General features: G+C 42.1%; 1 protein-coding gene across 1 annotated transcript in view; it reads right to left on the reverse strand.

Annotated features, from left to right (window-relative positions):
* Positions 1 to 14306, reverse strand: part of abhd17c (abhydrolase domain containing 17C, depalmitoylase) — a gene marked incomplete at both ends in the record, with an annotated part of 33073 nt that extends 18767 nt beyond the window's left edge. The window contains one exon of the mRNA XM_080500393.1: positions 13822 to 14306. Coding sequence (XP_080356519.1) covers positions 13822 to 14306 — 485 coding nt within the window. The remainder of the gene's footprint in view (positions 1 to 13821) is intronic.
* Between the last annotated feature and the right edge of the window lie 462 nt (positions 14307 to 14768).

The raw sequence follows: 14768 nt of genomic DNA on the forward strand, positions 1-14768 counted from the left end.
AAATAGACCAATAGAGTGGTGAATTCTCAATACAAGACTGGGAAATGCTCACTGTATCCAAGCAGAAGGGGAAACAGTTTGTGTTTTCTACTCGCAGCTACTACTGGCTCTGTTCCCCTCAATAAGTTAAACAGGTCAAATCTAACAAGCCCAGACAATGACTGGATCACTTTGCTACCGTTTCTCTTTGGCACATCTTCAGACACCGGTGGCAAATCAAGGCATGCTTGGTAGGGCTGAAACAGGAGAGCAAACGGTTTGAACCTTTAGTGATAGCTGTGGTTCAACAGCTGTGTTAATATGTATTTCACCCAAGCGGATGACTTTACCAGATCCAGAATGGCAACAACCACAAGCGTTCAAGATGCAGATGGAGTTGGCCTCCTTTGTTGTCGTTACTATAGTTTGAGAATGATTTAAAGGTGGGGGTCACAGAGTGTTGTGCTTGCTTTGTTTTTGGATTCTAGAAGACCTGAAGGTAGGAATAGAATCATGTACATGACTGAGGCCTTCTAATCTATGTTCATTCCTTTTCAAGTAAATTGTTATCTTTATATAAAACATTCAACATCTCTTGACCAAAGCTAAACAAATACTTGGTGTATTTATTTATGTTCTACTGCCTGGAACGCTGTTTGACATTTGAAGAGTTTAGATTAGAGTGCAGATCTTGACCGCCAGTCAGAGAGATGAGAAGATAATATAGTGCCGCCTCTGCTTCTGATTAATAAGTGTCAGAAATGATTGGGCCTTGTGTGCTATGTTACCAAGTCAACATGCTCACTCGTGCTATATGAACATGCCAACGTGTGCTGTAATGTATACTACATGTAGTAGTGGCAGTATTTAGGGGGGATCGGTCAGCGGCAGGAAGCAGGCACAAAACATTTCCTATGGAATTTTCGAGTTGTCTCTAGCTGTGGGTCTAAAATGTGTTAGCCTCCAGGTTGTGGGAAGCCATTATGTAAATAAAGGTATTATAAGGTTGTGCAATCCCACAAACTGTCATCTCAATCATCAGTATGAGCAGTAACAGTTAGTGGGAATGTCTACATACAGTGTTGGTGAGATAGTTGTGACTGTCACAGTCCGAGTGAACAGAATGAAAAATGAGTGTAGGTGATTTCAGCTACGATTGTTCGCATTTGCTGATAAGATGATGTTGTCCAACTGTGACAGACGCAGCTGTGGAGGCTGACTGAGTGCTTCATGGATCCTACTTGAATCTATCTGGCTGTGCTGGGACGCTATCGCCAACTGTCGGATGATAAACAATGTTGTGTCACCAAACAAAATAACACTGCTTGGTCTCAATTTTTCTCCCCACTCCATTCAAAGTGATCAATAACGAGCACGTATGCACTTTGTTACATCAACAATCTTGACATGTCATCTCTACGTGGGAGAGATATCCCAGAAAAATTGCTCTTCAAATCCTAAGTACCGAGCCAGTGAGTCCGCACAACACCATTCAAACGACATCTTGATTCAGGCCTTTCTGTCTCAGGCCATCATTACTGGAAACATATAATGAGATACATTCTCAGCTGATACTTAAATAGTGATTTATTAATTGATAGCTCTTATGTAGTCAATACAATTCATGGACTACTAAGCCGTTGGCTTAAAAGCTGTCATGTGACCACAGTTGTTATTCATATGATTCTGGGCAACCTAATAGGGATGCAACAATACACTGGAACAACATATATTGTCTCAATACAAAGGTTTCAAAGTAACTTTCTAACAAGCATATGTAAGGAAGAGCTTTTAATTGTGTATGGACCCACAAAACTTCATCCTGTATGTGTACTTTGAACAAAAAAACCTCAAATATGTTCATGGCCAGTAGTAAAGTAGAACATTTTGCCAAGTGTGAGGTCGCTGTGACTCAGAGAGTGGAAACACTTCCAATCCCTCGTTTGACGGTTCAATCCTCATGGCCACCTATCCATGTATCTTTGGGCAAGGTAACGGTGGGTGAACGCCTCAGTGTGACGGTGTGTAGAGGGGGAAAGGGAGTGGTTATGTAAAGTGCCTTGACAGCACTGAAGTAATAAAAACGTGATATACGCGTAGACCCATATTATTTCTACTCGACAAGAGCTTGCAAGCACAGTCAGGCACAGGTAGCCATCCGAACATTTTCACATGAAGGAAACGAGCGCCATAGAGCAAGTAGCTGTGTCTTTAATGATGTGGTCAGTCCTCTTATTTCACTCAGAATCCAAGGTAGTGAAGCTGAATAAAATAACCAAATATAGCCACAGGAATTCATTTGTTATGCACCAAAACTTCATTAGCTCCGGTGTTTGATTTGTGGTGTACTCAAATTTCGGTGAAACTTTAATCAAACCACACCAGAGTACGTCTAGCAGACCGAGACCTACTTTTTAAGCAGACCTTATCCACTTATATGGTTCGACCAGGGGCCACACTTTCACAGATGGATTGCACACAGCATTCAAAAAAGCCTTTATTTTTAACCAGCCCAAACTTGATCAGAACTATTGACCGTTACCGTAAGGTGTATGAGTGGCAGTCTACGTTTCCGAAAAGTTGCATTTTCTCTGCTTGCACAGAGACGAGGGCCGGTGAATTCTGAAAACACTGCGGTCTGGCAGCAGTTTGACATGTCGCGTAAACAGGGCTTCTGAGAGCGTCCATTTTGGTGGTGGGATTACTCGCACCCTGGGGAGATGGCAGCCCATCACATGCTGTACCATCCATAATCAAAAGTAACTTCTCAACCTGCTGAAAACACCCAACTGTTATGCTTGAGCGAGTCAATTCCTCTCACTAGCCCATTCCTCTTTCAGGATCATTTTCTTTGACATCTTCCAGCCTGGCTTTTTGAACTCATAATCTGTGACAGCCATTACTTTTGGCTATTCGACAGATTTTCTCCATGGTTCATTTCTATGGAATGAGACGTTAGGAGATGCTTCAGACACGCTTTCATCCCTGCTGGATTTATTGCCCCTGGCAGGAAAGCACATTACACGAAGCCTCAAACTCCACTAGGTTAAACTGGTGCTGTCTAAAGGACACATTATGAACGGAAAGTAAAGGCGCTCACCAGCCACAGAACTACGACTGTTAAACAACCCAAACTGTAACACTCTGCTACACATACGGTTTTCATTATTAAAAATACCTGAAATTGTAATTACAGCTGAATGTTCCAGTCAACAAACGACTATCACAATTGATGAGTAACATGTGAAAATCCATAAATGAGTCAATCAAGATTTCCTGTCAGAAGAGCATCTCCTGAAGCAAAACAGAAGCATTGTGTTCATAATGAAAACTTCCCTAAACACCGAAGAATGTGAACGGAAATCTCCACAGAAATAGCTACACGGAGAGAGAAGGAGCACAATTTTTCCATCTGCACACTTAAGCCAGTATGAAGTGAAAAAAAGCCTGTCCAAATAAACCTGGTAGAAACCCTTTGGAAAAATCCAGATTGGCATGAGAGCCTTACAGTAAAAGGTCTTCAAATGGAAGCAGAAGAATTGGAAAGTTTAAAACCCAGTTTGTAGTTGCGAGTGTTATTGAACAGGCCCATGCTCAAGACCTGATGTATCCAAAAAGTGCTTTTAAAACTGAACAGGTGGCATGTGATCAAAGTAACAACACATGTCATGTAAATAATCCCCACTGCCATCACAGATTGGCAGGTGGTTGAAGTAAAAGTGGAAGAACACTCAACCTCTTCAATTGTGTATTCGGAATCCTGAGATCGAGGCATATGGAAAGCATCATTAACAAATTAAACACTCAATGTTACAATTTTACCTTTGCTGCATGCAGTGTGAATTCTTAGTACTAATTTTCTCTCTCGTTTCTCAGCACTTTAAGGATTTTCACTTTCTCAATGATTCGTACATACATCTCTGCCATAGTTTTGCTTGTGAGTATGAAGAATGTGCCTGCCAGAGAAATAACTTTCCTGAACACCCCCAGTTTTCCAACTGGAAATTATGTGAAAAATGCAAAAACGGTTTCATTTCCAGCATAGATAGCATTCAGAGGAACGTAGCATTACAATCAGAAATGTTTCCAACACACTGAACATGTTTTTTTTTTTGTCGCGTAGGCCACGGTTCAGTGCTGATCCAGAAGTAATTATGTTCCCAAATTGGAAACAAACAGGAGCTCCACATCCATAACTGTTCAGGAAGGCCCTTTATCTCGGTAAACAACAATTTGCTGGTACAACCTCAAAGAAAAAACCTCCGCTGTGGTTAACCAGGACCAACGCGTGTGAGGGTCTAACCTGTTATGTGTGGTTGACCTATCTCTGGAAAACAACAAGAAAGTTTCCGATGGAGACAAAAGGGCTGAGACGCTTTGCGTGAGAATTCTTTTAGCAGACATGATGTCACCCGCTTTTTGATCAGTACTGCTGAAATCAAAGCCGCCATTCGTCTCAGATCATTTGGCGATATCAAAGCCTTGTTGGTGCACCTCATAAAAAGGTTTTAGGAGAAAAGTGACAAGCCGTATTACAAATCACTTCTGATTAAGGCGAGTAAATAGGCCAAGGTGGTGGGGACGCCCAGACTGACGCCTGAGGCACTCAGGTAGATTGCCGGAGGCAAAATAGTGAGGGATGAAAACAACATCCATTTCGGAGACGTGAAGCACATCGCAAATAGACTCTAAACAAGGCTGCCTGAAAATATGGTCATTAACAAAACACCGCCAACAGCTCATCATTACTCCCAAAGGAGAAGGAAAGAGGGAGCAGGCCAAACCCACTGCAACATCAAAGGCCCACTAAGGGATGCTTTTTAAGAGCGACAATTATTTGAATTCTCAGACGCTGCTAAATGCACAGGCCTTGGAAAAATATTCCTTTCATACGCATCGTCTCAATAAATAACTGCCACCAGAGTGAGTCAATCAGTAAACTCTGGCTTACTGTTGCAGTGTGCACAGATCAATGACTTCACGGAGCCAGCTAATGACCTTCAGGTCACTGGGGCTTCAAAAATACACACAAAAAATAACCAAAGGTGAATATTGTAATATTGTGTGTAGTGATAGTATTTTGAAAGAACCCTTTTTAAAATTTCCTTTGTTAGATATTCAAAAGAGATTGTCAAAAAGGCAGACTATACTGTTCTAATTAGAGCTGCTTGAGATTAAGAGAACATGTAATAGTAGAGTGATCGGATTTTGACAGAAGCCATAAATACACAAATAAGTACTTAAACAGATGTTATAGTTACCCTATACCCTACTTTCCTATAGAAAAATGAAAAATACAGGACCCAGATTTATTTGTTGATGCACATCTCTAATACAATGTCAATACCTTTCTGAAGGAAATTCGTCATCACACTCACACAGATGCGAATTTCCAGCATTTAATTTTCGCCTAACAACCCCAGGTCTGTTGACATGTTGCGCCACAGAAACTTCAGAAGATTCCTGAGGTATTGTGTTTCAAGTTTCCATTTGTACACTCCATTTCGCACGAAGATGACGTCAGTGAGTGAAATATAAACGCAGTTTGATGGCTACAAATTATGATTTGTTTGAAAACGTCGTATTTGGTGTGATCGATTTAGGCAACTGCGGGTTGGAAATTTGTGGAAATGATCTTGTTCTCATGTACAGTTTATTCTCTGTGCAGATGTGATTCATTTTATGGGAAATAGATTTCAAAGATTTTTTTTTTTTTTTTTTTTTTTTTAGGTAGAGTAACTTTAAAGTTTGTTTTATAAATGACAGTGTTCTTTCTCTTGCCCCCGATTAATACCAGCGGTGACACGATGGATCATGTGACCACCTCAATATAATTTCAAAGCTATATCATCAACAGTTGGCAGCATAACATGAGCTTCTTGCTTCTGGCGTTTGTATCAGCTCATCAGCGCATGACTATAGTGCTGAACCAATTCACACAACACTCAAACTAAAGATTTCCGTTAAACCAAGATAATGCTTAGCTTGAAGCACTCTGTTGAACAGCAGCTCGTCACTCAAATGTTATAGTTTTCATCCCTTTTATCTTGTGAGCTCGCTTTGATTGAAGATTGTGAAAAATGTGTTCCTGAGGAACGAGTTCAGTTGCTGAGGAATCATGTCTCATTTCATTGTCCTAATGAGAAATACAGTTGGGAACAGGCATGCGAATGGTCCCATTATCTTCTGTCAGCCGATTGGGTCAATGACACGTCATTAATGCAGAGTCACACAGTCTATTCTGCCAACACAAACTACATTGAGCGGTGTGTGGCATTGCTCTCACCAACCTTAAAGTCTGCCATCACTGAAGTAGCTTCTGCTATGCCAACCAAAGACAATCGTACAAAGTGGAACGATGGAATACCCAGCTATGACATCGTCACGCACGCAAATGGTGATTGGAAATCCGATTAGGCTTATTTATTTAAAGATCTATTGCATTACTTATTTTTGCCACTAAAAACAAAACTTGTCCCCGTGCAAAGTGATGTTCCACCACTCAATGACTTCAGGGGCAATACTGTGCAGGGCTACACAAATCAGTGCACCTCGAATGGGGACAGACTCTTTCAAAAGAGAAACAAAAAGTACAAAAAGCCATTCAGCATTTTTCTAAATGTTTTTTGAACTGATGATTGTTGAAACAAAGCATCATCTCTCCAGCTACTCTGACACAAAAGAGCCCCGAAGGCTTTAGTATGGGACACTATGAAATCAAATTCCTGTCCGAGGCCACACACTTAATGACTTGGCACAAAATGTGATTAAAAAGATATTGAATAAACATAAAGTTGCTCCTCAGGTGCTTCACTTCCCTGAGGAGAGGCCGATGATTAACAGAGTTTTATGCTCGGGCAGGTTGCTCCCCAGAGGATTAGGGAACAACGAAATGTTTCATTTTGATGCTCGGTGGGAAGAAATCCTGTTAGGTTCCTTTCACAGTTTGGAATGGAACATTAATTTCATTACATTTTCAGAATATGGAAGCTATAGATGTACTAAATGTATGTACTACAGAGCATTCAAAAGCCTTCAAGAGGGTCCTTGGTGAGACAACATATGAGCTGATCTGTAACTAATTCAAGAGTATAGCTAATTTAAAGTCAATTACCAACATCACAAGCATTTGGCTTGGAGCATACAGCGAAAATGTTCCCAGGTACAAGTAGAAAATGAGAACGATACACAGAAAATTCATCCCACATTCAAAACTGGATCTCAAGCTGTGAAAACAAAGGACAAACAAGAGACTGACTTAATACCACAACAATATTGAGATATACATTATATCGGTGGCGTGCCGTTCATTTCAGACCCCTTCACTGGTGCTGGTCTGAGTCAATCCACCCCTCAATAACTTTTTTTATGGCTAGAAAAACCATGTTACTGCAGAAATGCAGTATAAACAGCCTTTGCATCACAGATTGATACTCGTGTAGCCTGAATAAATCCCTTTAAGAATGAAAAAGTCATCAATATCAATATCGAGTCGCCGATATCAAAATCTGATTGGTTGCAGGAGCAGTGTGACTGACACTAGTTTTACCCTGCAGAAGCTTGCAGAATAGAATCTGAAGGTCGACGGCAGATTTCTTTACCTGGCAACAGATGATAGCTAAAATGTGATTGGTTAAAAGCTTTAATATGGAAGTACCTATCTACAAGCAGCGCAGCCGGGGAAGAAGCCCTGAGAAGAAGCGAACAGACCATTTGGAATTATTTAATAAGTATTCATGGACAAAATATAATCAACATCAGTCTGTGATTCAGATCTTTTCCTTAGGCCTGCAGAGAAGCCCTTGAAGGCCCTGGCTGCCAGTCGCTGCATTATATAGATATGTTGAAACACAGCTGGTGATTTTACACCTCATGACATGACAACTTCATTGTTCCCGTAAAAAGACCTTTCATTCGTAACTTCCTCACGGCAGGATGAAAGGCAAGTACGGGTGAAAATCTAATGTCAAAGTCTGAAGGGACAACGTGAAAAAATAACTGGAGGACATAAATAATATAATGAGCACAATATCATTCCCCAAAGCAAATTAACTTTGTGCATGACCTGATCATGTAATGTAACACAATCTTCATCGAAGGCACAAATATAAACAGTGGATTTGACCTAATCCCAAACAACTCTAAGATTACGTGTGTATTTAACAGGGCAGCCATTAATCATTATAGGAGTAGTTAAACTTTTACATTAATGACTCTAAAAAGAGCTGATCAGGATTTAGCAAACTTGAAGTCCAGTTAAAAAAACAACAACAACAAAACAAGACTTAAGCATCTCTGTAGATGTAGGAACATTACAGAGAAAGATTGGATAGCTAGGGAAGAATAGACAGTGTTGTATATGGTGTAAAAAAGGACAAAAACACAATACGAAAGTTCCCAGCATGGCGGAGAGAGCATCATGGGCTTTTTTTTTTTAATCATAGGTTTATCAGTGTATCTAGGTGCTGCAGTAGGACAAGGAGCCTGAAAATGGAAGTAACCCTATTGTGGAATAACGAAGAAAAGATGATCCACATTAATGAAGAACCCAGTCAGAGTTTAGATCTGAATCTGTTAGAGTTTCACACCAGTCACTGTTTGATCTGCCACAAGGACACCAGAGTTCACTTCCTCAGACGATCTGCTTTGTTTATGCCGATGGGGAAAATTCCCCCGCACTCTGGTCTGGTCCAAAAGAGCAGACTCTGCTCCACTTGAAAATGTGGGTTTTGGTTCAATTTCATTTGAACTCTGGTTCACTTCCTGTACTTGCTCCAAACTGCACCAAAGAGAGTGTCATAAACCGTGTGGTGATATTTGAGTAGAAAAACACCCCAAAACAAAGCCAACAGCCGAGGAAGCTCAGAAAAAAAACTTAAGAAAAACTTAGGAAAATGTCTTGCGTCAGACGTGTGCTAATGATGAGAAGCAGGCACTTATCCACTTTGTCAGATGAGTATATATTGCAGTTGGTTGTGGATAGCCACAAGAATAATGATGCTCTTAGACTGTTTTGTGAAGAAATGGTGGCACAGGGATTTAATTGGTCTATGTTGGTTTGTACAGGGCATCATGCTGCTGCTCATACTAGGCAACTTCTTGTGAAAGAATAATAAAGCTTAAATACAAATGTCAAAAGAGAAACCTCAGAAGAGCACAAATTTGTTGTTGTGCCATTGTTTGCTTTGTGTGAGTCTCTTTGAAGAGCGTGTGAAGAAAGCTGAATGGGATGGATTCCCATTTTTGGTCATGGTCAATCAATGAGCTAGATTCTCCACTTCCTTGTGCTTTTTTTCCCCATTCCTAGTCAGTGTTTGTCTGGGTTAAAAGCGCCCCAAACGAGCAGTTTCTGTAACTGCATGACCTTGTCGTAGCGATTTGGTTTCAGTCGTCAAACTCTCCCCGGACTAGCCTTGTGTAAAAGCATTCTAAAAGAGATGCTGTGGAATGAGCTCAGGGAGCCGGGCACGGTAGAAACACTGCAGCAAACAATCCGGCAGAGCTGAAGCAGCTCTGTGAGGAAAAATAGTCCAAAAATCCTCCTGAGTGTTGTGCACCTCTGATCAGCTGCTGCTGGAGGAGCGTCGGCTTCACTTTATTGCTCTCAACGGAGGTTCAATTCATTCACTTACATTCTAGCACGTCACTGGTAATGTTAGACTACTGTGTTAAACAAAAGACAAGAAACAGCCAAATATCTTGCGTAGGTTAGGTTAAACAAATATTGTTTGCCTATACTGCAAATCAAATTACATTTTGTGGCCAATGCTTGCTGTAAACAAACATTTGAATAGTTTGTGGTCACTACAAATGAATCAATACCGAGTAAGGCTGAGGAAGTTTTAGGAGATACAACAATAATGTGTGTGTGTGTGTGTGTGTTGATGCAGACATTTAAGGGCTGATGTAGATGTAGATAAATAGATTAGCTGACAGAGAAAATTAATGTGCGTCTACTTTGCTAATCAATTATCAAAAGTTGTTTATCATTCCGTGGCTCCAGCATCAGAACTGTAACAAATTACTTTCTTATATCTGTTTACATCCATCTTCACTGGCAGTCAGAGAAAATGTAAATGCAGGAGCCATGCAAAGACAGTACAGAGGACTAGTACGGCGTGTCGGTCACAGTGCTTGCATGCCAAATTAACTTGAAGTTTACCGAGTAGAAGTTTGCTGGTGGAAACATGGCATCAGAACTAAGTCAAAGTGTCAATCACTGCTTTTTGAAAGACAACGGCACAACACAAACAAGGCTTCTATTGGCAAAAACAAACCGGCCTGCTGAAAGACAAATGCCTGCTCGTGCTCTCGGAGGAAGAGTCGTATTTTCAAACCGCTTCTCATGAGAGCAACCAAACCCAAACTGTTGGAATGGGCCCAGATGCATCGGCATTTTAGAGCATGGAGGGAAAGTTGAAGGTCCATTTGGGATTTGTGACAGCAGCAAAATAAATATCACTGTATTTTATAGACGTTCAATGACAGATTTAGGAAAAAAAATAAAGCACCCATCTGCCAATGCAACACATTAAACTAGTGAGGGCCAATTCAATTAGAGTTTTCAAGAAGATCACAGAGGGAGTTTCTCGTGGAAGAAAAAAAAAAGGTTCACACACTGTATGGATTTATATCCGAATACATAGATTTCTCCCCAGATTGGAACAATTCCTGAAATTTGCATCATTGACTTCTCTCAAACAAATGGCTGAGAATAGGATTATAAATAAAGGCAGGGGGGGGGGGGGTTCCTTCGAGCTGCACAAAGCATGGTTCTGTTGGAAGTTTGCGTTTAGCCTGATTTCTACTCTCTATGCAAATGATATGCAAAGGCTAGGCGTTGATGCACAGCCTGTACGTCAACGCTACGACCAACAGTCTATACAGGCACTCATAAAAAGTTTTGTTTTTTTAAATAATTCGTTTGGTAGTTTGGTTGGATTGGCGCCTCTTGCGGCTCGGTTCTGGTCCACAGGCCTTTGGTTTGACACCCCTGCTGCCGGGTCTTCCATCACTTCCGCTCACAAGCCTCAAAGCATTTGGAAAGCCGTGGTCAGGCTACGACTTTAACACATAATCGGCATGCTGAAATTCACGAAAGCTACAAATAGAAGAGCTGGAGGATGTTGGTGGCCAGATAAAGTCACATTGGGGAATATTTTGTGGTGTTCTCCACCTCAAGAAACCTTAACTACAGTATGGCTCTCCGATAATTAGCCTCCACACCAGCTAGCACCCGGTCCAAGTCGAGTGGGAGAGAGGTTTTGAGTTCAGGCTGGAGCAGTGGCGTCACTGGCCTCAGCTGTCACTGTGAGAAATTAAACTCTTTACTGCCTCAGTTATTTTTCATGACGGTTTGAGAAGCAGTGTCGGTATCTTCACTCCCCACAGCCTTAATCTATGAACTTGTTCTGCATGCTAAACTATTTAAAGATGAGAGTAAATTACTTTGGAATTGATGCAAAATACCTCATGTTATGAAGTAAAATGACAGGTAATGGAGGTTTTACCAGACTTTTTATACAGCCCTGCTCGTTGATCTGACAAAACAAAAAGTTGCCGAAGCACATGCCGCCCATATTCAAACATTGGAGGAGTTAAATATTGAAGTCAGCTGAGATGGTTTTTTTTAAATGCTCTGGACTCTCAGTGAAATGGTCTACACTCTGACCTGGGAGCAGCAGCAGGGTCTAATAAAAATGCACAGCTGAACATGGCACACTCAAAAAGAATAAAAGAATCTTGTACATAGTACCTGAATGAATGTCTCTTCTAATGCTGCTAATAATGGAGCTCTCATATGTTCTTTTCATCTCCGACTTCAGAACACTGAAACTTTTGTTTGTCCAGTGGTTTTTCATGTGCTTGGGGGATAGAGGGTGTTTGGATGCAATCGCATGATCACTTTCCCAGAAGTCTTATGATCCAAACCATCCCTTTATTGATGTGTGCTTGTCTGCTCATTAGATTTCCGACTTCAGTCTAACAATCGACACGTTCCACCTTTTAAGGTAGAAACGGTTCCCATCATTCCCCCTACTCCTCTCATGGATCTTAAAGTTGCATTGTTTTCTTAACGTATAGATTTTGTCTGCAAACATGGACTTTGAGGTGTGCAGGCCTCACATGTCAATGCACACAATGGTTGCACTGCATATAGTTCAGCATGTGATTCTCAGGGGCATTGAAGAAATAATGCTTCATAATGACATCGTCCAATCAATGTCTTGAACAGCAACAGATCCGTTCGTTGGTGCATGTGGATGACTGTTTGCATCCATCCATTGCATCTTTATAGGGGAAGAGTGGATGCTAGCCAAGTGACCAACAGCAAATAGAACAATCTTTTGAAAACTTTTTCATGATTCAAGTATTTCACCAGCTCGACTTTGACCTTATGATACAGATCTGTAATGATACTGAACAGAAACTGCATGTTTGTCTGAAAACAGGTCTTTGTTGACAATGAGACCTTGTGTCTTAAAGTGAACGCCTGTATGAAAGGGTTACACTAATATAGCACTTTTCGACTGCTGAGCAGTACCCAAAGCACGTAACACTGTTAATCACAATCGTACTGCAGGAGGCTGCAATGCATTAGGTTCAAATTGGGTGTTCAGTGTCTTGCTAAAGGACACGTTGACCTATGGATGGCAAGAGATGGGAAATCAAACTCGAAACAGTCTGATCACTGTACCAACCCAGCCACAGGTGAATCCGCCATGAGAGAATCCAAAACCTTTTTGGATTGCTAGAAAATGTGCAGGAACTCTTCAAAATATGAAGCACATGTGTTGAAGATCAGCAGGTAAGTCAGCTGATTTGAAGCTGAATAACCGTTAAATATGCGTTGTTCAAAGTTAACGGTGAGGTTTATGTCAGTGGTTCGCGTCCCTTATATTGCTCCGCCCATGGTTCCGCTCACTTTCAAGTCTCCTTTCTTCCACGGTTTCTCTTAAGCATTTCCGGTTACCGGAAATTACAGTGTGGTGGACGGCAGCGCAGTGTTTTCATCTAGTCTATAAACCTACAAGAAAACATAACAAATGCCTTAGGGCGATTACTCAAAACACATTCATTATACAAGCCTACTTGTCTACCCCAGGCTTCAGGGCCACAAAAAAAAAAATTGTGTATGAATTTCCTGGCCATTGCATGGATGTCATATGTCCATGTCATATGAACGTCAAAAAAACCTCTGAAATACGTTAACACGCAACACCAAAACACTAATTGACTCCAAACACGCATGACTATCACGATCAAGTATAAAAATAGCCCAGATTACCATATATCCAGTCCTCAGCACCATCAAAAACAACACAGTGCTGAACATTAATAATACAGTTTATTGATATTTACTTCAGACAGAAGCCACCACAGACCTGGAGCGGCTTCCTGTTGCTGCTCCTCTGTTCCCCAGCTTATTTTTCTTAGGAAATCCAAAATGTATGATGTTTCCCTGTTTGAAATTGAGCGTCTATTTGATATAAAAGTGACGTTTAAGACTAGCGCACCAATACAGTCACCTGCAGGTCGGCAACTTAATAAAAGGGAAAGAGTGATGATTCACCCTCATGCACAAATAAAAATCAAGAAAAATTAAAATCTATTTTACACATGATCATGACAGAACTGTGGAAAAACAAAAAGGAAATGCATAGGAAAAAAATAGCACTTTACCAATATTTTACAGACCCCCCCAAAAAAAATTTCACAAACCATGTTGTAAGGGGAGCTCCCGCCTCATTAAGGGGGGGCTGAGCCCCCCCCCCCTGATCCCCGTAGCGAGCACCCTGCGGGCCCTGTTGATTTGAAGCTGAACCCCAACCCTCCACTCACTTGTTCCGGAGCACCTGCCAGGCGGCCTCGATGTCGGCGTACAGGTTCTTCTCGGACGGCTTCCCGGTGCTGACCCCGTACCCGGAGTAGTCGTAGGAGAAGACGTTGCAGTTGATCCTGGATCCGAGGCCGATGTAGAAGCTGCACATCTGGCCCAGGTCCACGGCGTTCCCGTGGGAGAAGAGCAGCGTGTAGCGGCTGTTCGGGGCGCAGCGCACGAACATGCAGCCGACCCGGTTCCCGCGGCCGCTCCGGGTGGTGAACACCTCCACGGCGTCCAGCTCCCGCTGCGAGTACTGCCAGTCCGCCCGCTCGGTCAGGTGCAGGCTGGTGGCTCCGTTAGCGTCGGTGTGCAGGGAGTAGGTGGGCTCCGGGGGCAGGAAGGCCAGCTTGGCCGCGATGCGGCTCGGACAGGGCGGACAGCAGAAGAGCCAGCACAGCTCGCCGATAGAAAAGCCGTTCATCCTGGGGCCTTGCTCGGGCATTTAGACGCGGCGTTCCGCGGTTTTCTGATTTGTTGGGAAAGCGACTGCAGCCCAGTGGAGCATGAACGGGTCGTGTGGAGGAGTGGCGGCGGGAGGGTCGCTCTCTTTAGCGGCTAGCGCGATAGCCGCAGACAGGCAGCAAAAACTACGAGTTCACAGGGAAACTACAAGGCGATGGTTAACTCCATGGTTTTCCACTGCAAAGAGCAAAGCCCCGACCAGCCGAGATGGGATGAATCCGCCTTTAGTGCTCATTACCAGCTGTACTTCAGAGTGTGTTGCTAATGTTGTGCTAAGAGAGAGCAGCCATTCCTTTGAATGGAGCCGGTGTTCCGGTACACACTCACTTCCGGTTTACCCCCCTCAACTGATTTTACATTATCAGAGTTTTTTTTTAATCAATGTGAGAATATTTCACCGACTTATTTTACTCTTAAGAAAACATAAAATAGCATATGATCA

This window comes from Blennius ocellaris, assembly GCF_963422515.1.
Source record: "Blennius ocellaris genome assembly, chromosome: 1".
NCBI classification, from domain to species: domain Eukaryota; kingdom Metazoa; phylum Chordata; class Actinopteri; order Blenniiformes; family Blenniidae; genus Blennius; species Blennius ocellaris.